The sequence below is a fragment of the Panthera tigris genome, chromosome B4 (assembly GCF_018350195.1).
Source record: "Panthera tigris isolate Pti1 chromosome B4, P.tigris_Pti1_mat1.1, whole genome shotgun sequence".
Taxonomy (NCBI): domain Eukaryota; kingdom Metazoa; phylum Chordata; class Mammalia; order Carnivora; family Felidae; genus Panthera; species Panthera tigris.
Window position 1 is genome coordinate 65,727,769 of NC_056666.1, and position 24,653 is coordinate 65,752,421.

Consider the following 24,653-nt stretch of genomic DNA (forward strand, 5'->3'; position numbering starts at 1 on the left):
GTATGCCAACCTGGACACCTGAGAGCTTAACCAGAGTTGCAGAATCTGCTTCCAAGAAGGCTCATTTAAATGGCTGCCGGCAGGAGGTCAACATGGTCTCTCTGCAGGGCTGCTTGAGTGTTCTTACAACATGGCAGCAAACTTCCTCAGAATGAGCAATCCAAGAAGACAGCAAGAAGGAAGCCCCAATGCCCTTTATAAGCCAGTCTCATAAGATGCACACCATCACTTCTACTTTAATCTATTTGCTAAAAATGCATCCCTAAGTATAGCCTATGCTCAAGGGAAGGGGAGTTAGGCTCCACGTCTGAAAGGGGAGAAGTATTAAAAACTATAGATACATTTTAAAACACTAGAGACCTTAATTATATTTAAACATAGTTAATAATAATTTCATGATGCATGTTTATATCTGAACAATCACTGGCCATTTATAACTAAAATTTGTTGAATTTTATATACTAAGCTTTACACTAAAGCATTTATATGTATTATATAGATTTTATAACAACCCTAAAAAAAGCAGATAAAGTATTGTCATTATCTCCACATTACAAATGAAGAAACTAAGGCACTGAGAGCTTAGATAACTGTGCCCCAAAGTTATTTCAACCACTTCAGTTTTGCCATTTATGAGAGAGGAATTTTTACCCACTTTTTCCTATTAATTTTGTCTTTTCATCAAATTTTTTATTCATTAACTATCATGTCAATTTTTAAAAACATAAAAATAATAAAAGCCCTCTTATAATTTATAATAATATAGACCTCTTTATAATTTTATATTATACAATTGGTTACATTAATTGATTGAAATTATAATGTAAAAGCTTAATATTTAGCACAAAGCAGTTAATGATTGCTTTTGATGTTAATCTGAGCTGACCTATTTAACCTTCCTTTAAACAAAATTTTACAGTGTTCTTTCCTTTAATCAGATATGAAGCTGATTAAAATTAAAACTCATTATTGATTTTTAGCATATAAAAATGTATTCCATATCTGCCTTTAGGGGGAGAAATACAAACCAAGATGGTTCTGAGCAACTTTTTCATTATCCTTTTAACATTTTGACTAAGGGTTTATATTTCTAGAAAATAATATATTTTCTGTATTCCTGTGGAACTGAAATTACAAGGTCACCATTTTTCTCACCATTTTATTTCTTAGTGGAAAGATAATTAGTGGATGTTCTATTCATCATTATGGAATATTTAAAGCACTGATTTCTGGGGCACCTGGGTGGCTCAGTCAGTTGAGCGTCCAACTTCGGCTCAGGTCATGATCTCACAGTTCGTGGGTTTGAGCCCTGTGTCGGGGTCTGTGCTGACAGCTCAGAGCCTGGAGCCCGCTTAGATTTCTGTGTTCTCCTCTCTCTCTGCCTCTCCCCTGCTCATGCTCTTTGTCTCACAAAAGTGAATAAACATTAAAAAAAAATTATAAAGCACTGATTTCTGCATTAGTCCTAATTCTGTAATAAATTGCTCTAAGAACTCCTCATACGAGTTGGATGATAAAAATATTTATGATGTAAAATTATACACTTTTTAATATATGCTTGGCATGATATCAGGATTATTTAAAATAATTTACAGCTATTAAAATGAGATTTTCCTTTTAATAACAAAGTTATAATGAGTTACACAAAGATTTTTTTAAGTCTGTTTAAAACTCCTTTCACAAACCAATTATGTGTTAGTTACTAATTACTAACAAGCAATTAGTTTTTACTTGTTAAAACAAATTAAAATGAGCTCATGTGTGCAACTAGCCCAAAAGCACAGGATATTTTTGAAAATAAGTGCATTCAATTTTGTTGTTTATTAATGAAGGGGGCAGTGGATGCCCTATTTTATATTTCCATTTTAATTAACAACCTTTTCCATTTATAAAATAATGAATGTTAATTTGTAGAACACATAGCACATAAAGAGCAGAATTTGAAACGAGCACTACTCCCACAGTGCAGACTTAAGTGTGGGGAGGGAGTTGGGCCCTTCTCCATTTTCCCCTCCATTTGGTTCCCTGAAAGATTGTACTGAATATTTAGATTCAGTTCTAAAAGAGAAGACTATATATAGTCTCTGCTGCTGCCTAGAACCTATAATACTTTTCAGCAGGCCTAACAAGCTGACAAAATGTTGAACAGAAGCTCTAAGGAGTTGTTACTTTACTCTTTGAAATGTATCTGCTGCTGCCCAGAGATTGCTTACTGTGGGGAAAAGTCTCCCTTTTATTCAATAAATAAACATCTGTTGAGCTTGTATTTTATGCATACAGTGTTAAGACCCTTGCTTGTTAAACTGTTAGCATCTAAAATTTTTTTTTAAATGTTTATTTTTATTTTTGAGAGAGAAAGACAGTGAGAGCCAGGGAGGGGCAGAGAGACAGAGAGAGGGAAACAGAATCTGAAACAGGCTCCAGGCTCTGAGCTGTTAGCACACAGCCCAATGCAGGGCTCGAATTCACGAACCATGAGATCATGACCTGAGCTGAAAGTCGGATGCTTAACCAACTGAGCCACCCAGACGCCCCAGATTGTTAGCATCTAGATGGATGACAACACACACACATGTTAAATTGTGCAGATATCTATAAATGACAAGATAAGTGAAAAGTAGGCCAGCACTTTTCGAGATCTAGTATGAAAAATCACTTGGACAGGTGTACCATTTCTCTATTGATCATTGCAGGAGACTTTCCTTTAAGGGTCACTGGCCTCATGCCCATTACAAATACTTCCTCTAAAGCTCCACACTATTATGCTATTATATTTTCCGTTATAACACCTTAAGGAGTCATCAAAATCACAATGGGAGGAGAGCAATGACTCCTTTTCACAACATTTGTGCTAATGTGATGGTACCAGCACATTCTTCCTTTCCTTTTCCCATTCCCTGTTCTTTTTCCACTATGGAATACATGAATATATTCTTATTCATATTTCAAATAAAAAGCTGGGGTTTATCTGAGACCCTTTGGATTAACAGCAAAGAAAACATAAAAAAATAAGTTTTTATGTTCAACTTGCAACATTTGTGTTAGCCCTAAACTCACCAATGAGGGGTTATTTAATTTTTAAGAAGGCCTCCCTTGCTAACTGAAAGATTACTTGAACTCAGTGTGATAAATAGATTAATATTTATGAATATACATCACAAATTCTTACCATGAAAATATGAGGGTTTGTTGGGATTACAGAGTATATTAGTTGTTAGATTGATATGGGACAGTTTTTCTATTTGCCATTTCAGCACCTAGAGACAGTTAAGGATGAAGTTAACAGAATAGTTTAGCAAAAAATCAAATCAAATACTAACTCTTTGAAGACCTACTTAAGTCTTACCTGTCTTATTTACCCAAGAAAACAAAAGTGCTTTGAAAAAATTAATCAGTTAGTAATGTTAAAGTTCATGCGCTATCATCAGTGTTGTTTTCATCTTCAATTTGGGGGACTATTTTTCATAACTTTAAAGGGGTATGATCTCTATCCTGTAAGTATTTGAGTTGGGTTCAAGAACTTTTAAGACGCAAATAATAAAAAAAAATCCTTCCGTGGCAATAGATATTTGCATCGGTTTTGTTGTGAGGAAAGAATTTGGAAGTAGGAAAAGCAGAAAATGAGAGGTTTAGAGAGAGAGATAAAAGGAAAAAAAAACCATACACAAGGGTGAGAAGAAATGTATGGAAGGAAAAATTAATAAGCCCCATTTAGTTTAACATAATTATTCTCTTTCTTAAGCTTTAAAATAGCTCATGACCTTTTTCCTGAAGCACTTAAGACTTAGCATCACATGAGTGATTTTCATGGTTTTATAAGTTTCTGGGAGATTTTAATTCTCTAAGACACAACAAAATCCCAATAGATATTTATTTTTATATGACAGTGGGAATGTGGCATGTGGGCTATTTCATGGAAGAAAGAATTAAAGCCTCCAGCAACCTTTCCTGAAATTGTGTGGGCAATGGAATAGATAAGCAAGGATAAGTATAGAAATAAAAATGTAAAAATACTGCTCTTAAAAGATATTTAAGGAAGTTTAAATCTAATCATACAAAAGCTTCAGGAAGTGTGTGTGTGCATATGTATGTATCATAATCATACTCTATCATGGTGTTAAAAAGCACATATCTGAGAGGTGGGATTCATATAGGTACTGTTATAAAATTTGCTTTAGTAGTAGTTAAAGAGCATGTATTCTAAAATAAGACTGATCTGGGTTCAAGTCCTGTCTTCTGGAATCCTGGTTAATTCCTGTGACCCTAAGCTGAATTATACAACACATGGGACACTCTTTAACTATATTCAATATGACTGACACTTCCTAGAGTGGTGTAATGTGACAGTCATGATATACCTACCACATAGGAATTTTATGAAGACCATATAAGAAAATGATTGTAAATATTTGGCTTGACACCCAGTAATTACTCAAAAAATGGTAGTATTATTATTTTTATTTTGCTTGCAGAACTTCTAAAAAATCTCTGATTATGCATTGCTTCTGTAACATGAATAAAAACAGCAAAGACTTACAAAGATAATGGGGATGCAAGAATTTACTCCTGAAATGTATAGAGGGTAGGGAAGCACTTCTAAACAGAAAAAGCCAAAGTTTTTCCAAAATGACAGGCAACCATTCCTATATTGATTTTCCCATTATTTGATCAGAAAGTACAGGGAGAATAAGGCTGACTGGGTGTATAAGCATTATCTTTGTGGAGTTTATTTGGAAAACAGAGTGCATTATCTTCAATTATCAACATTGCTTATCTTCAATCACAAAATATGGACTAGATCTATGTAAACATTAACTAGATAAATATTTATTTCAGTCATATCTATTCCATTCTATTGAAATCATAATTATAGCCACAATTATTGCTTCACATTAAAAGAAATTAATTTTAGTCATAACTAATCCTTTAAATTTGAACATGGTAGGTTAAGATAGTCACACATTCTTTGAGAGAGCCTCCCATTGAGAGGTGAAGGTTACTTTGAAACTTGGCTGGCCTTAGTGATTTGCTTGACTAAGAGAATTTAGCAAAAACAACTTTCTGGGATTTCTAATGCTATGGTATAGAGAGCCCTGCAGTTTCTGCCTCAGCCTTTTAGAATGCTCATTCTGGGGAAGCTGGCTGCCATGTAAGAAATCTGACTACCAAGAGATGGCCATACTGTGCTGAGGTCCATGATAACCACATGGGCAGGTCATATGTTGAAAAAGGGAGAGATGTCCAGGCAACTCAGCTATTTCAGTCATCTTGAGTATCAGATATGAGCAAAGAAGCCATCTTAGGGGACATGCTGGCCCTAGAACACATGATATGGAGAAGAACTGAGCAATCCAACCAACAGCCAGAATGAAGCCCAGATATATGGTTCTAGTCAACAATTCCAGCCACCTCTAGCCAATCAAGGCATCCTACTTAAGACCCCAGACATCTTGAAGAAATATATCATTTCCTATTGTATTCTGCTTAAATTCCTGACTCCAAAATTATGAGTATATGAAATGGTGTTGGTTTATGCCTCTAACTTTTAAGGAGTTCGTCATATAGCAATAGACAACCAGATTAGACCCTCTGAAACCAGATGCACTATAGATATATTTATTACTAATCTATTTCACTGTCTTTTTCTTCCATTATATCACACTTCTAAATCAATCATTTTGCAAAATTGAGCTGAGTCTATAGTCAAAAGAGTTGCTACGTGACTAAAGCATAAGTAGTGAACCAACATTAAAAGATATTATTTTTTTTCAAAAGATCAAATCCTTGTGATGTACTCTTACCAAAGCAAATTCATGAGATATCCTTCCATCTGGAGGCAGTTTTGCACCAAAACCTAGAGCTGGGAACATTTTATCACTGTCATAATCTTGAACGATTTCTCCCACTGCTTTCAGGGCCATTCCATAGGCATTCAGTTGGTAAGGATTCATGTAATGGAGAGAAGTGGGCTGGGCAGGGTTGCCTGATGACAGAAAAAATATTTCAAACATAACTGATTAGAGTAAAGATGTCATTTTCTTGACAACATTTTCTTGATGTCTATTTCAGAATGAAATACTTAAAATTATGTTTTCTGCCTACATCCATACTATGTCAAATAGTTTCTTTTTGGATGGATATTAACATAGAAATAGTTATTACATTATACATTATACAGACATGTAGAAAGTTTTCCAAAGATATGCCAAAGGATATGCAGATTTTGTCAGAAATTATTCCTCACTGTCAATGCCACAGGCTATTTTTGAATCTCATTTACAGAAGAAGTATTTAAACACTTTTGTTAAACTGATTTTATTGTCATCTTTATTTTTAAAAAATCATGTGCCTTTGCCTTGAATCCTTATACCTATAATTAAAGGACTCAACTAATTTAATGGGCTTCAATAATTACAAAGCTTCCTAAAGTTCTGTTACAAACATAAATTGAATATTTGAGAAATATCCCAATTTAATCACTTAAAGAAAAGAAAGCATAGCGATTTTCAAATTCAAGCTAATTAAATATCTGTATTTGAAAAATTATTCAGTTTCTAACTATACATTAAACTGAGAGTCAGAAGGCTCAAAGTCCAGTCTCAGAATTTTCAAGACAACACCTATAAAATGTCTGCAATAAATCCTACCACAGTGTTTACTGAAGGACAAAATGAGATTATGTGTGAAGTGATTAAAAATACCAAAGCTCCATAGAAATGTAAGGCTTAACTGCTACTGTTATTACTGTCTGGGTCATCCACAAGGTTCTGAAATTTCAATATACTTATACTCTATAGGGTGTTGGATTTGAATAGAGATGAATTTGAGTCAGAAAGAAATATACGTGCTACCACTCAAATACATTGAGATTCACATTGAGTTGTCCTAATTACCAGCACAAAGGCCGCTTGAAAGTCCACTTAGTTTCTTAAGTGAAAATGGAAAGCTAAATGGGACTTGTAATAGCACATAAAGCTCAATTCTACATTAAAACATTGCCTGAAGAAGGAAAGCCTCAGGGCACAGTTCTTTTCTGATGAGAAAAAAAAAATAATAATAATAATCAGCACTTGTGATCCAAAGAGAAACAAAATTAAGAAGAGATATCCCCTTGGTTTATAATACATATAATTGTACACAGAACATTTTTGGTCTAAAAATAATGCATTACATAAATGCAATTGTATTTCCAAAGGATTACCCGCATTCAAGGGCTGGTCCCACATGACAAAATTTCTGAAAAAGTATCTTCTGACCAAATAGCCTTAACATTCATTCCTCTCGATTTGACTAAACTTTGGAAAGAGTTCTTCATAAATATAGACCCCTGACCTTCCTTTTCTTAGAGCATTTGCTTTACAAAACTTGCAATTATAAATTCTTTCTCTGCACCTTTGAGATGTAAATCTTCTACTACCCAGGGATGTCTTTCTCTAGGACTTGGAGACATCCCTTTGAAATGTAATCATGGAGAAAGAGAGCACTCCTATCTCCTAGTCTGTTTGGGAAGGTAGGAGCCTAGCTTCAATAAGTGCTGACTAGCAAACAGGCCAATGACCCCTGTAAGGTCCCTCAGTACTTTTTCATTAGATCACAGAAGCACTTAAAATCCCTCCCACCTTTTGTTTTTGAGGAGTTGAGTTCAATTTTTTCCCTATATCCCAGTAGACTCGACCTCCGGTAGACTTTCCTCTATGTCAACAGTCTTGAATAATGTCTTCCTTGCCTGTTTAAATTGTCTGGTGCAATTTTTCATTGACACTTTATTCTAAAATTAGAATTTTGCACTTGGTCAAAAGCCCACTGGAGCCACAGGGAAGCAATATCATTACTTGACTAAGTGGTTATCTAACACAACTCTCAAATATAAGAAGAGTTGTTACCTATTGGCTGTAATAAGGTGACTAATTCTATCTCATTAAGAAAATCATAACTTAAAATTAAAATGCAAATACCACTCATACCCTAGCATGTCTAAACATCTTCGCCTATCATGCAGAGCAGGGCTGGATCCCACTCATGCAAGGACGTCACTTCTTTCAGGCATCTGTGTCAGACCAGTCTCTTCACTGTATCACTAATGATATCTTCCTTCCTATCTCTGCCTCAATTGCCACCTTGTCCTGAAATTCACTTCATTCTCTGCAGCTTGTTTTATTTGCACCAGACAACCTTCCTTGTTTATTCCAACACTTATAGTCTTTTTTCTCCTACTCAAATGACTCTTGTGTTCTGCACCACAAAATCTGGCAATTAAAAATTTGCCAAATTGTCCATTCTTTGAATCTGGGACCATGTTTGTATTATCTCTGTATCTGCAACAATGCATATGAAAATGAACTTGTGGTAGGTTGATAACATTGGGGCCCGAGTTACATGAATAATAATTATGATAGCAGGGAATTTAACATGTATTGAACACCTTACTTCAAGGTAAGTCCTTCAACAAACCTATAACATGGGTACTATTTTATTGTACCCATTTTTCAGATTAAATAACTTACCCCTACTGGCATAGTAAAAACTGATAAAATTCAAATGTAAATCTAGGCAGTCAGATTCCATAATGTTTATTCATAGCTAGAACTCTATACTTAAGGATTTTGTAATACTTTAAACACTGGATATAATGAAACTTATATTTGATTTTGTTTTAGAGTTACATTATACCTTTATAAAAAATCACACTTGAATACATTCTTGTTAAGGAAGTTTTATTGATATATAATTCACATAATTTACAGTTCAGCCACTTGAAATGTACAACTCAATGATTTTTAATATATTCACAGATAATTACAACCATCAATCTGATTTTAGAACATTTTTATTACCTCAAAAAGAAACACTGTACCTATTCACTATTGCTCCCTTATCATTCCATCCAGCCCAGCTCTAAACAATGATTAATCTACTTTCTGTTTCTATTAATTTGCTTATTCTGGACATTATATATAAATAGATTAATATGTAGTGTTTTGTGACTAGCTTCTTTCACTTAGCATGATGATTTCAAGGTTCACTTATGTCCTACTATGTATCAGCACTTCATATTTCATTCCTGTTTATTCCTGAATAGTATTCTCCTATATGAATATACCACATTTTGAAAACCATTTATTAGTTGATGGATATTTGGATTGTTTCCACATTATGGCTATTATGCTGCTATAATCTTTTGTGTACAAGGTTTTGTGTGGACATATGTTTTCATCTTTCTTGTGTATTCATCTAGGGGTGAAATTTCTGGGTCGTATGGTTACTGTATGTTTAACAACTTGAAAAACTGCCAATGTATTTTCCAAGGTGGCTGCACCATTTTACATTCTCACACACAGTGCATGAGGCTTCCAATTTCTCCACATCCTCATCAACACTCATTATGCCTGGATTATAGCCATTCTAGTGGGTGTGAAATATTATCTCATTATAGTTTTGATTTGCATTTCCTGATGCCTAAGTTTACTCAGTATCCTTTCATGTGCTTAATGATCATGGGTACATCTTTTATGGAGAAAGGTCATTCAGAACCTTTGCCCATTTTTAAATTGGGTTATTTGTCTTTTTATTGAATTATAAGAGTTCTTTATATGTTCTAGATACAAATCCCCTATGAGATGTATGACTTGCTAATATTTGCTCACATTCTGGGGTTTGTCTTTTCACTTAGTTAACAGTATCCTATGAAGAATAAAAGAGTTTTTATTCTGATGGAGTTCAACTTAATTTTTTTTCTTTTGTTACTTGTGTTTTAATGTCATTTAAGAATCAACTGTCAAATCCAAGATCATGAAGGTCTATCCCTATGTTTCCTTCCAATAGTTTATACTTTTAGCCTTTTATACATTTAAGTCTTTGATCTAGTTTGTGTTAATTTTGTTTTTGATATGAGAAAAAGGTCGAACTTCAATCATTTGCATGTGGCTATCCTGTTGTCCTAGCACTGTTTGTTATAAAGACCATTTATTCTTTCCCCTATTGAATTGTCTTGACACCTTTCTTAAATCAGTTAACCTTAGTCTCATGGGTTTATCCCTGGAATCGCCATTCAACTTCATGGAACTATATATCTATCTTTATACCAGCATCATGCTGTCTTGATTACTGTTGCTTTGCTGTAAGTTTCAAAAACAGGAAGTATGAACATTCTTACTCTGTTCTCTCTTTTCATGTCTGCTTTGGCTCTTCTGTGTCCCTTGAACTTCGATATGAATTTTTGAATCATCCATTTATTCAAAAAAGGCCTTTCAGGTTTTGACTGAGATTGCATTGTATCTGTTGATTGCTTTGGGAAATGTCCTCTTAACAGTTGAGTTTTCCAATCCATGAAAACTGTATATTTTTCTATTTATTTAGATCTTTAATTTATTTCAATAATTTTTTTCAGAGTATAGTTTCTAGAGTATAAACTTTGCACTCACTTTGTTAAATTTTTCCTAAGTATTGCATTACTTTTGATACTACTGTCAATAGAATTTTCATAATTTCATTTTCAGACTCTTCATTGGAAATACATAGAAAAAGACCGGGTTTTTATATATTGATCTTTTATTTTTCCATCTTGCTAAGTTCATTTCTTAGTTCTAATAGATTTTTAGTGAATTGATTCCTTAGGGTTTTTGTACACAAGACTATGTCATCTGCAAATAGAAATAGTTTTACTTCTTCCTTTCCAACCTGGATTTTTTTTTATTTCATCTTGCCTGATTGCCATGACTACAACTTCCAGTAGAATGCTGAACAGAATTGGCAGAAGCAGTCATCCTTGCCCTATACCTCATTTTAGGGGAAAGCATTAAGCTATGCTAGGTACGGGTTTTTCATATTTTCCCTTCATAAGGTTAGTAATTCAATTTCAATTCCTAGTTTGTTAAGTGTTTTTATCATGAAAATATGTTGGACCTTGCCAAATGCTCTTTTCTGCACCAATTGAGAGAATGATGTGATTTTTACATTTTCTTCTATTGACATGGTATGTTATTTGCTTTTTGAATCCTAAGCCAACCTTGTATTCCTGAGATAAATTTTACTTTCTTAGGATATATAATTTTCTTAATATGTTGGTGGATTCAGTTTGCTAGTGTTTTATTGAGGATTGTTATATCCATACCCATAAAAGATATTGATCTTTAGTTTTTCTTTTCTTTGTCTAGTTTTGATATCAAGGTAATACTAACCTCATAGAATCAGTTGGGAAGTATTCTCTCCTTTTCTATTTTTCGTCAGAGTTTGTGAAGAATTAATGGCAACTCTTCTTTAAATATTTGGTAGAATTCACCAGTGAAGCTTATATGGACATGGACCCTGATAAACTTTGAGGGTATTTTTTTATTACAAATTCCATCTCTTATTATAGGTCTATTCAGATTGTCTATGTCTTTTTAAGTCAGTTTCAGTAGCTTGTGTCTTCCTATTCAATAGATTCTTGCTCTTCTAGTTGTGCTAATGTTCATTAGTGAATAAAAGTAGTGTTTTAAATCATTTAGACTTTGTTTTATTCTATGTTTCATGTTTTACTAAATAAAATACATGAATAAAAATAATTAACTTGAAATCATAGTGTTGAAGAATAAACTTCATATTTAATCAAAGGTGAGTTCAATTAGATTTTGGTCTCATCTCTATTCTTAATTCTAGTACTAACAAGCCAAGATGTATTTAGTAAAATGATTTTATGAATATGAGTTTCCTCATTTATATAAGAGGATGATTGGAGTAAGTGATCTCTAAGGTTCTTTCTTACCTGAAAATTCTATTTTGTGCAATGTGAGTCACTGAGAGAAGTGTGAAGTAAAGGGAATATAATGTGAGAGCCATAAGCACAATAAGTAATTTAGGGGGAAAAACTAGATAAATATAAATTGATGGCAAATTCTGGTAAAAGTTAAATAATGAGATTTAAGTTATTAGGATACATAATCATTCATTTCAAATGATTGTTCTGTTTCAGAAAAAGTTACTTCAAAATAAGATTTAAAAAGCTGACTCTCTTTTCTTTTTGAAATGTTTGATAGGCAAATTATGAATATCTATAATGGGGTATTACATGACACTCCCTCTAAATTAAATGTAAATATGTTAACATGAGTAATTTTTAAAAACAAATAGTCAAGTAAAAACAAAGAGAGTTGCATAAAGTACAGGTACTTAAGGTACTATAAAATGAGGATAATTCAACACACTTCAACAGTATAGTTATGTATCAAGATGAAGGAAGGAGTGGGACAGAGCACACCATGGGCTTAACTAGATCTAAATTTTTTAAAAAAATATGTGAAATAAAAATTATAATACTTCAATATTTAATAAATTTGAATGGGACTATTAGGCCTTTTTTTTTTTTTTTTGCATTCCCTTTAGTCATTTGTATACCTGAACTATTTCATAATAGTAAAAAGAAAGGAAAAGTTACCTGAATTTTATATGAAACAACAGTTCAGAAGGATATAAATGTAGGAATCAAATATCTAAACTCATGAAAATAACTATCTTTCAATTAATTGCTAATATTTTTTACTAGTGGATAGTCAGAATACTCACCATTTGATGCTGTAAAATCAATAGCCACTGTGAAATTGATTTGCGTTCTAGAATACAAGTAAACAAGAATCATTAATAATGAAATAATCTCATAAAAAAGAGTTTGACTTCCATTTGTGTTATTTTTTTTTTTTAGCATCATTAAGTTTCTTAAAATATAGTATATACCGGATAGCATCAAGATAGGCAGTTTTAAAAGGTAAAAGCGTGGCAAAACACCTTTACAATCATACAGCTGTAAAATATGAAAACGAGTGTTAGGAATAAAAACAGCTCCTATTTGGGAACACAATAACTAAGTGAGGGTCGTATAATAAAGAAGTCAAACTGCAGATAACGATTTGCCAGTCTCCAATGCCAGCATTTACTATCAATTTGCTTTTAAAACCATCTTGCAGTCATTGTTGAATTATTATGCCCTTAAAAGTGTGGCACAGCTGAAATCATCTCTAATAATATCATTCCTAAACCAATTCTTTCCACAATCCTGAACACACAGGACTTTCTTCTGCTTTCTTCATAAATGAAGCATTTCAGATCCTGATCAGTATTCCTCTGTGTGTGAATTTATAGACATAGATAAATATTTATATAGATGATATTGGTTATATATAGTTTAAATTTTCAGCACAGTCCCCCAAAATTATTTTACTGGGTTAGTTCTGTTTTCTTTCCCTTTTTTTTCTGATAGAAACCTAAAAGGTAGCATTTTCATAAAAAAATTCACTCTTTTGGATACACATCTCTGACTCTTTCTGTATGTAATTTTAACCCTTTCTTAGCAAACAAGGGGAAAAAACCCCACAAATAAGCAACAATGAGATGATTACTTGGATAACATACAATCACACGTAATTTAAAAAATAATTTAATATAAAAAGTAAGCCATTTGAAAACATGAGTGCTATAAATCACCTTATTTTTAGAGACAAATTACTTTTGACATATTGCACAACTCATTAAATACTTCAAAGTTTGGAACTGCTATTTAAATGGTGCTGATGATGACGAATATAATGATGACGATGGTGATGAGGTTGATGATGATGATGGGTACTACAGCATAGGGTCCCTTGTGGTTCTCTGAGTATAAATTATACTAATATTTCCTTCTTTTTCTACAAATTCAGCTTCCAAATCCCTAGACTATTCAGGTACTGAAACATATTCCACATTTTTTTTCCTAAGGAATGAACAACCTTTTGTGCTTTGCATTTAATAAAACTAATATAGATTCTCTTTATAGCTATAAGCAATTTTTTTCAGTAGAAATTAGGTTTATAGGCTAAGAATATAGGCTAATTTGGAGCATGACACTAACCCGTATGAACCAAAAGGAGTTAAAAACTTTTAGAAAAAGAGTGTTTTTGAGACATCTGGGAGAACATTTTGAGATAATAAATCCCTTTGAGGAACTGAAAAGAACAGTCACCATCAGCACATTGCTTCGTCATTCTGGTGCAAGGGAGAGAAGTGACTGTAATACAGGGTAGTATGGTGTTAATAGAGGGTAGTATGGTGTATTAGAAAGGTGCAGCTTTTGCATCTGAAAGAACAGGGTTTCAATTCCAGCAACCCAGTTGCTGACATTAGTCATGTTTCAAAACATGGTGCCTCAGAGGTCAGGTGCCTGGCACGCAATAATAGCAAGAACTAACAGAAAAACTAAATGAAATATTATATCTCTATATATTTATATGTGTGTATATATATATAATGTGGATTACAGATACACATTATATACTATAAGCACATAAAATGTGCTTTTACATAGCTTATATTAACTAATTTCATAATATTTTTTAAAAGACACCATTATTCTCCTTTTATAGACAAGGATTCTATGCTCACAAACTTCATAATTTTTGACACAAGTAATAAATGCCAGTATTGAAATCTGAATTCACATCTAACTTCAAAGACCACATTCATAAACTCTATACATACTACTCTGTTTCTACAATTAGATATTTATAAACTGCTTGACTATAATAACACAATAAAAGATAGTGATTATTATGTTACAAACAAAAATGATCCTATACAAGTATCCTTATGATAAGAATGCCAGGGCACATTCTTGTGCTTGGGCAAATTAGCTCATCTACCAAGTATGTTGTTAAATATATAAATCACAAAATTATCAGTATAAATATCTTTTTATGTTATTTTTTTCAAATGACACCTCTTTAGAAATGAAAAATAACTCTGAGTTTTAAGAACATATATTTTAGCACATTATAAAGGGCAGTTTAGGAGTTGAGTCTTTGATTCAATCTCCCTTAGGTTGTAGGGACACCTTGTCTTGATTCAACTGTCTCTTGTAACACTGTCTGCACAATGCTTTGCCAATATTGGAACCTCACTGTATTTATTGGGTGATCGAATGCATTCATTTTATGCTTGCTTCTAATCTGTTCTCCAGGAGAGCCCAGGATGTGTAGCATAACCTCCAACTTCTTGGAAGCATTAGTTGCAGATTTTAAAAAAATTCAGTAATCAGAGATACAATGGTCCTTTCAAAGCCAAAGCTGTGCCTAGCAAAACTATAAGGAAGAGGCATGACTATTAAAGAACTATACTGTATATAAGAATAAAAAAAGAGTAGATATTTATTATTAAACTACCTGACTGAAACCTCTAGCTAACAAAACCTCTAGCTAAATAAACTAAATTACAAAAGCAAGCCAGTTAGGTAGCCCCAAAATAATGAGGTATTAAAAAAAAAAGAAGAGAAAACTTTAAAAAAAAAGAAAGGAAGGAAGGAAAGAAAGAAAAGAAGGAAGGAAAAAAGAAAGAGAGAGGGAGCCTCTTATCATACCATTTGGGTTTATTCATTTAAAAAACTACAATTCAACATTCATAGAGCATCTTCTGATTGCCAAGCACTATGTTAAGAAAACAGGAGCAAAACAAAAACTATCCTTGAATTCCTAGAGTTTATTTACTATTGTAGCTTTTACTATTAAAAAAATGACAAAAATAGCACAGCAGTTTATCATAGAATTCATAATCAACAGCATAACCTAAAACTCAACTGTGCATATACTGTGGATAACAGCTTATTTATTTCCAGGATTCCCAAGTTTCCATTCATATTATAATGTATAGTTGCTATACCAAGTGTTACATTCTATGTATTTTGGAAATATTAATTAATAAAATTTTAAAGAAAGTTGCTAGCAATACTATAACTTTAAGCTAGAAGACAGATTTCTTGAGGACTTTGATAAATGAATTGTGCCATAAAAGTAAACCAAACAAAACATCTGCACCAGTAATCCTGTTATCCTTTTTCATTCTTTAGTATTGCATGAAGCCTAATGTTGGAAAAAAAAAAAAATCAATCAGCATCAAAGTAAAACATCTGAAGTCGCACAAGATGACTCCTGGCAGAATATTCATAAAATGATCACATACAAATCCTTGAAACATTCTGCTTAGGAAGCATTACTTTAGCTGTCATTTTGCATTTTAGAAGCAGACAAGAAGGAACAGAATTTCAAGAAACCTGGATAGGAGTATTATATTATACAGTATAAATAAAGGCATGCCTGCCAAATTTCATGAGTTAGTAGTAACATCTCATAAGACTTCTCAATGCATATGTCCTAGTACTGCTAAAATATATACTTGGAAAATGTCCTTATTTTACTCTGCCACCTTTCCAAAAGCTGTAAATGACAAATCAGATGTCAACACTGAAGATTTAACCAGCAGAGCAAAGATCCGTAGAAAACAAGCATATATATGTATGTCAAAGAAAATGACACATATGCATGCATCTATGTGCATGTGCATGCACACACACACACACAGTAATACTATCTTGGACAACTTTTCTACAACTGTCATTATGAATTTGTTATTGAGAACAAACAACTGTGATGGGGGTGTGCAGGACCGTTTTATTTTTTTCCCAATATCAAATTCTGTTCAGCTACACAAACTGAACATTATCAATATGAAAGATGAACTGTTGCCATCCTCCATTTTAAAGTTAATCTTGACAAATGCAGGTTCTGATTCACCTGCTGTTGGAATTTAGAATGCTTAAATGAAATTGAGATGCCCACTTAGCTCTAATATTCCTCTTATTCTCGCCACGCTGGCACCAAGACTATGCTTCTGCCTTGATAAACCGACATGCACTCTCTTTCTCTCTTGGGTTCTAGAATCTAGCCTGAATCTCTGGTTCACTTGCCTCAGGCACCACTATCATCCAGCCCAACCCTTCTTACCACTAGCTCACCATGGCCTAAACCCTTTCCTTTATCAGCTTTTCCCTTTTTCTTAAAAGTAGTTTAACTACCTAACAATTACAACAACAAAAACATTACCTGATTCTAAATTTTGCTGCATCTTCAAAATCCCTGCTTCCCGTGCCCATAAACAAGTCAAAGGATTAATTGCCCTCAGCAAGTGAGATCTAGAATGATGGCAAGCTTTGAGATACACAAATGTAAATTCAAATATAAACACTTTCACCTACTTGCAATATGATCTTGCAAAAGCTATTTAACCTCCCTGCAGCTCATTTATACTAAGTTAAGGATAATAAAACCTTCTTGAATTGTTGTTTTGAGGACAAGCACCTGTCCTTTAGCAGGCACTCAATAAGTAGTTGATGCTTATTATCACCATTATATTTTTTTAAAAATTTTAAAGTATATTTATTTATTTTTGAAAGAAAGAGAGAGCACAAGTGGGGTAGGGGCAGAGAGACAGAGAGAGAGAGAGGATTCCAAGCAGGCTTCACACTGTCAGCGCAGAGCCTGACATGGGGCTTGAATCCACAAACCTTGAGATCATGACCTGAGATCAAGAGTTGGACACTTAACCAACTGAGCCACCCAGGTGCCCCTTATCACCATTATTGATGCTAGCTTTTTCGGATCTGAGTTAGCATACTTCTTTGAAAACTGGAGCTCGCAGTGCTTATCAAATTTCTGGACCTACCAGAGATTCAGGTTATTTCTCAGAACCTGACTCTCCCATGTCAGATTTTCTTTCCTTTCTACTGGCTACAAAGGTCCCAACCTGCCCAACTCCAAACTGCAGCACAGTAGAAATGTGCTACCTGGGGGGCGCCTGGGGGGGCTCAGTCGGTTAAGATTCTGACTTCAGCTCAGGTCATGATCTCACAGTTCATGAGTTCAAGCCCCGCATCGGGCTCTGTGCGGTCAGTGCAGACTGCACCTCTGATCCTCTGTCCCCTACTCTCTCAGCAACCCCCCCCCCCCACACACACTCTCTCTCTCAAAAATAAATGATTTTTTATAAATGGTGTTATCTGGGTACCTCCCAGATGGGTACCAACAAAATCCCTTGGCATAAAGTAACTGTAAGCTATGACTCGTGCCTTATTTTCTTTTCTATCTTTCCAAACAGCCTGGATTTCTGATGGATCAGTAAAATGTCAAAAGTAAGAATGAAAAGCAATGGGACAAACAATGTGGTTCTTCAACTATTTACATTAATATTCTTGATCCTTACTAAATCCAATTTTCATCAATTACCAAACCTTTGTGCTTTCTCTAGACTTTGAAGATTGAGTTCAGTATTTTTTAACACAATAAGAGGGTTCTGAAGTACAACTTCACAGAGTCTTGCAGTTAAAGAGCTTCTTATCAAGAAAGGTATTACAAGATGGCCAAAGTTTTTTCAAATCGCTAGTTTAGAAAATATCTTACAATTGACCTAATCAAAATAAACAATAAAACATCACCCCAAAGAAACAAACAAACAAAAATGCAAGCACTATCCAACAGCATCCCATTTAATGTGAGGTAGGTGCTGAAGAGGTAATGAACCCTAGTAGAAATACTATGAACTTTTGACTCATAGATTGAGGAGCTTGAAACCCAGAGTCACAACTAGCTAGCTAGTTGTGAGTCCTCTGCAAGATTACCAAGTCTCTGATCCCCAGCTTTCTCATATGATAAACAGGTAATAGCTACATTGAAGAAGTCCTCTAATAAAAATAAAACCCTGAAGTACCTGCTTATAACAATTACTCTACATGCTGGAGGACAAATCTCCTGAAGAATCCATGTCATCGTCTCCTAGTTCATATGAATCCTTTCCTCTGCTGGGTCACAAGAGACAGTTCTCTCTTAACATTAACACATATTTCTTTTTCATTACTTCTTCTCATAGTGTTGGTCATTGGTATATCAAGGATAGGATAATAAACTCCCAACCAGTGTAGACAGTAGGAAGTGCATTGTCCGTAGATGATTTAAAACCAATAATTTAATCTAATACTCGGTACATATTTTAATATAAGCATAAATCAGCAATTCTAAACAATGTAAATGATAAAATTCTCCTACTCTATCACAACCTGCCCACCAAGTCAACTGCCCACCAGAGAGGAACTATGTTAGAGAATGTGTGGCTAGAAGTGCATACTCTGATCATAAAATATAACTAAGAAACTGCCTGATACAAAACATTGTCAATGTTTGGGCTAACTTAGTGCTAGTTCTCATGACAAAACATACATGCAGTTTCCTTGGACTGTGAAATAAATGCCTCTGAAAAAATCATTTGAAAAATAACATAAGCTGTTAATGAAACCACACTCTTAAAAGATGTACCTGGACATCTCTAGCCTTTTCAAGCATGCATTTAAACATGTAAAAATCAGAATCATGCATTAACCAAAACAAAGTTTATGAGTTTTAATATTCATAAAAGTTTATTTTCTAAATCTTAGTTTAGGTTAGTTTAGTTTATAGATGATAATATTCTATGTGAATGTATTTATAGAAGGCAGAATGGCTTTGTTTTTATTAGATTTACCCCCATTCAGTGTTGCAGGGTTTAGCTCTCCACTGATTTGATGAATATAAAACACTTGGGTGCCACAACAAGAAACACTATAAAAAACCTAGACAAGGATATTCAGTTTTCAAATAAGAAATTGGATTAGTTAGGAAAAAAAAAAAACTTACAGTATTTCATGTTCTGGCAAGATGTGCACCCTGAGGCAACCTATCCAATATAACGCTCCCAATTTTATAAAAGTAAGGCAAACATTTTACAACATCATTGAACTTGCTTCAAGTATTTTTAAGGAATAGAAATCCTTATGGAACTTGTTGATAAGAGGACTTACTGATATTTAACTCACCCTTAAAATAAGCAGTATCAAAAGCCCACATTAGCCTTTAAAATTAGCTTATAATGGTAGGTAGCTTTTTTATCCCCTCAAAGACTTCTTACTTTTTTAAAAATAGAATATAAACTTTTTATTGATAATTTCAGACAAATTTTAGAATCAGGATCAAGAGTTTGGGTTGAAATTGGAATGTAGGGAATGTCTTGGCAATTCCTCCAAAGAGAAGTGAACTATAAAAAATTACTTTTATTGACTCTGTAAATTTGAATATATCTTTTTCTCTCCATGTCTCTGATAAGCAGGACAATTACCACCAGTGATATTATGAAGACCAAATGAGATAGGACACATTGGAAATTTAAACAAGTTCAAATTATTCAGAAAAATAGTAGCTAGCATTTATTGGGGTTAACTCTCTGCTACTGAATCCACATAGCCGCTGCATGAGATATGCACTATTATTTTTATTCCTATTTCATATAAATGGAAACAGGTTATGCTAATGAGAAACAGATTTAGAATTTGAACTAGGCAGTTAATGCCAGAACCTAAATTCTTGATCACTACTATGCACTGCCTCAGTTATCAGCAACCATATCTTTGCAATTGACCTGACGTTTTGTCAAATATTTACTTATGATTTTAATTCCGTCCCAGAATTATCCCACTTAGTATTTTACCTATCACCTTCTCTCATGGTCCCTTTCTGCTAAGATCTGAGGGAAAACAAACAGTCCATGGTTTTAATCTTGATCTCGTCTTTCCTTGAAGTCACTACAAACCCAGATATCAGTGAAGTTGAGATAATTTCTGGCAGAGGCAACATAAAAAGCATTTTTTATTATTCCAGAAACCCTGATTTATCTGTTTTGTTTGGTGATTGTGAAATCCATTGTGGAAAAAAGATAAAGTCTGAGAGACACAGACACGGGGGTTTATAACATAGGTCACTGAATTGTCACACTCTGTTTAAAAGTCGTATTTGTTTATAACGTTTCATTATGCTAAGAGATTTGGGGGAAAAAAGAGTAGAAAGACAGGGTTAAAATAGCTTTCTCACTAATGTGGATTTATTCAGTGGTTACTTGGTGTTTAGCTCTATTAAAAATATTTTAAAATTGCCAAACTCCTTGAGAAGATAAATCATATAAACAGACAAATTAAAATGACACCCAACAAAACTAGTGAGCACTCCATATAAATGGTAGGGACTTTTGTAGCTCATGGGAGGTTAGTTGAGAGTTTGGGCTTTCGTCAGAGGAAGAAAAAGACAGTCTGTAGTCCTGCAAGTTTCTAATACATTTAATAGTCTAATAAAGCATGGACTAGGATTCAATGTTGACATGAATGTCATGTGAACATGAATTTTAGACTCAGATGCAGAATTTGTGATCTGTTTTCCTCCTTCATCTGCCAGTCAAAGAGATATGGAAAACTTTATAGATATTTGTTCTTGGTCATGTTACTGGCGGAGTGAAGAGTTTCATGAAGACTTCAGACACATAGAGGACTGAAGGGCAGACAAAACCAAATTAATATTTATGATTCTACCCTGAGATAGTTATAGTGTGATCCATTGGAAATATAGAAATATGTATTTTACAGATCTGTAGAAGTCAATAAACACATTTCACAGATAATAATTGTAATAATGATAATGCTACCCTAAAGCGGAATCTCAGATTTCAGAGCAGTTGTGACTTTATATGAATCTCACATTGTCCTTATTAGTAGTTATTGGGTATTCAAAGCCATAGATTAGAGATTCCTGGATAAATATCTTTAGTTGCTAATTATATCAGATTTTTAATATTTAAAATGATTTCTTAATAAGTAAACAATAAAATAACTACTGGGATAAATGTACAGAGTATAATTTTAAAAAAATGACCTCATATTCAACAATCCAAAAGAGGCAGTTTTTATTACTCTACAGTGAGACCTCCTTTATAGATATTAGTCTTGTACTTAGAAAATAAACCTCTCTATGACCTCAAGTCATAGAATATGTCTCATGCTCCAGGAAAAGCACAGGACTGTTTCACCAAAAACAAGTTCTAAAAATCAGATTTTTATTTCAGAGAATATTTGCATAAATATTGGCTGATTTAGAATGCATCGGTCTCATATGCTCACTGTGTGGCTGAATCCATAAACCTGACTATCACAGCTAAACAGAATATTTGAGGAACTGAGATTGTGAATGAAAGTATGGCTTCACAAACAATCAGGGTTATATTTTCATGTAAATATCTACATCAATAACAACGAAAGCAATGGAAACCTAGAACACCCAATACTAAAAATTAGGCTATCATGTTCCTTTGAATAGGAAAATATTAAAGGACTATGAAAATAATTTTGTTTAGTATTTAAATGTGTTCATTCTTAACTCTGCATAATTTCTACTTAGATTCATGAGAAAACAAATAATGTTCTTATAATTTTCTATTGAATTATTTTTTGTGAGCTGACACAAGAAGAGAGACGAAATTTTAAAAGGAAATTCAAGAATTCCTTTCTAAGAGTTTAATCACAAGCTGTTATTCCACATCGGTCACCTGTTTGCCATCTTTTGCTTTTCTCATGCTCCTACACATGCAAGGGAAATATTTTACAAAATTAATGCAGAGCACAAAATAAATGCAGGAAAATCTCAACTAACTTTATTTTGGATAGCCCAGAGCCAGCCAGAATACCAACTGTTACTCATATTGTATATGATGATTTTTTAACTTTTTTGAAGACCTCTAGCTTTACTTGTCAACTAAAGTTCAGCATAATCATAAATTAACAAGAGTTTCTCCTAGATTAGAAAAAATACGAATAGGCCCCTGAACTGATACCACCCAAATTAGCAACAATGATGCTAACCCAAGTCAGCCATAAAACAATCCACAAACACCTGTAACAACTATTGCCATGTTCCTGCAAGTTAAAAGTGAGTAATTACTACAGTTCATTATAAAAACAAAGTGGAATTGAACACTTTGTTCCAATCACTTCAGAAATATCATACTTACTTGGAAAGATGGCATAGCAGCTCTTCAAAAAAGCTAACCTTGATAATTCCACAAATCTTCAAATGTACTAATATGACCTCCAAAATACTACTTTGGGTTGCTTGGCTGATTGCAGCCTAAAGTGCCAGCTTATTTCATTGTTCTTCAGTGTAATCACAGGATAAAAGGGAAGAACAGATGGCTAAATTAAGAAGAGTCTTATGAGATGTATGCTGAAGAGGAGTTCAATCAAAGACTAAGATGTGAATACTGGGGAAGTTCAGCTGAAGACTTGACCACAGTTAAAGGATGTAGCTTTCGGCTACCTTTCTGTCTTCTGTCTTCAGTTGAAAATACTAAATCTTTTAGGTAGAACTGGTGGAAGAAGGAGCAGAGGAAAAGCAAAACAACAACAACAACAACAAAAAAAAATGGGGGGGGGGGAGGGTTGAAACTTGGGTTTCCAAAGACATGAGCTTTTACAAAAGACATCACAAGAGCTAATAAACAGAGGTTTCATGGATAAAAACTGACTCAGCTCAGTCAGCTGAGCATCTGACTCTTGATTTCAGCTCAGGTCACGATCCCAGGGTTGTGGTATCAAGCATCATATTGGGCTTTGCACTGAGCGTGGAGCCTGCTTCAGGTTCTCTCTCTCTCTCTCTCTCTCTCTCTCTCTCTCTCTCTCTCTCTCTCTCTCTCTCTCTCTCTCTCCCTCTGCCCCCTCCCCCTGCTTGTTCTTTCTCTCTCTCTAAAAAAAAAAAAATTGACAATGACTTATAACATTATCAATTCATCAAAAATAAAAAAGGAGTGGCACTATTTGGTAAGGATATGGTAAACTTTCACATACAAATGAAAGTGTTCGGAGTGTAAATGATTATTACTGCTACCCTTTCAGCAACACAATTTAGAAATATCTAACAAACTATAAAATATACATTCCATTTCATTGAACAACATTCTTCCTAGGAAACGTCCCTGTAGATATGCTTAGTAACGTACATAAAAAGTTTGCACCAGGATTTTAACATTGCAGCCTTGTTTATAACAAGAAAATAAAACGGATGCAACTGAAGTGTATATCATGAAAATTAAAAAAAAAAAATTTTAACGTTTATTTTTGAGACAGAGACAGAGTGCCAGTGGGGAGGGGCAGAGAGAGATGGAGACACAGAGTCCTAAGCAGGCTCCAGGCTCTGAACTGTCAGCACCAAGCCCAGTGCAGGGCTAGACCTCATGGACTGCAAGATCATGACCTGAGTCAAAGTCAGAGGCTTAACCATCTGAGCCAACCAGGCACCCCAATCACAGAAAAATTTTAGACTAAATTATGTACATCCATATAATGGAAAACTTAAAATAAAGTAGATTAAGTACTGACAAGGATATATACATATACACAATATATTTAAATGAACAAAATATACATTATAGAATATTGTGCACACAAATATCTAACTATGATCATCTCTAGAAGGTATGATTACAGAGGATCTAGCTTCATACTAAATTATGTTCATTTTACCTAATTTTCCTTTTTACCATTCACACTTTATGTTTATAATGCAAAACACAAATATTTTTATGCCTAAAATTTGGGAGACATAATACTTCTTTCCCCCAAACCTGAATATAAAACACTAATAAAATAAGAAAAAAAGAAGAATTTCATTTTTGAAAAAAAAATAATGAAGAATATGAAATAAAACCAAAGTATTTAACAATTTTAAGACTTTAACTTGTAAGAAATTCTGACTGATGTTCACAAAAGTCAGTAGCCACTTACTGAAACTATACATAATTGTCAATTATTATAATTTTCCTAATTTAAAATGAATGCAGCTCATTATATTCCATGTTACTATTATTCAGAAATTTTTTGTAGTTATGTGTCTGTTTTTTACATGACTTCCCTTCACTGCAGTGCATTTATCTACTTGGAGGTTGAGTTTCTTAATAGCAAGGGTAGAAAGCCAAAATGT

General features: G+C 33.7%; 1 protein-coding gene across 1 annotated transcript in view; it reads right to left on the reverse strand.

Annotated features, from left to right (window-relative positions):
• The window catches only part of CPNE8 (copine 8), a 226,106-nt gene that overhangs the window by 39,633 nt on the left and 161,820 nt on the right, over positions 1–24,653 (reverse strand). Inside the window, exons 14-15 of the mRNA XM_007090800.3 lie at positions 12,541–12,587; positions 5,802–5,983 (exon numbers count right to left, since the gene is read on the reverse strand). Coding sequence (XP_007090862.1) covers positions 5,802–5,983; positions 12,541–12,587 — 229 coding nt within the window. The remainder of the gene's footprint in view (positions 1–5,801; positions 5,984–12,540; positions 12,588–24,653) is intronic.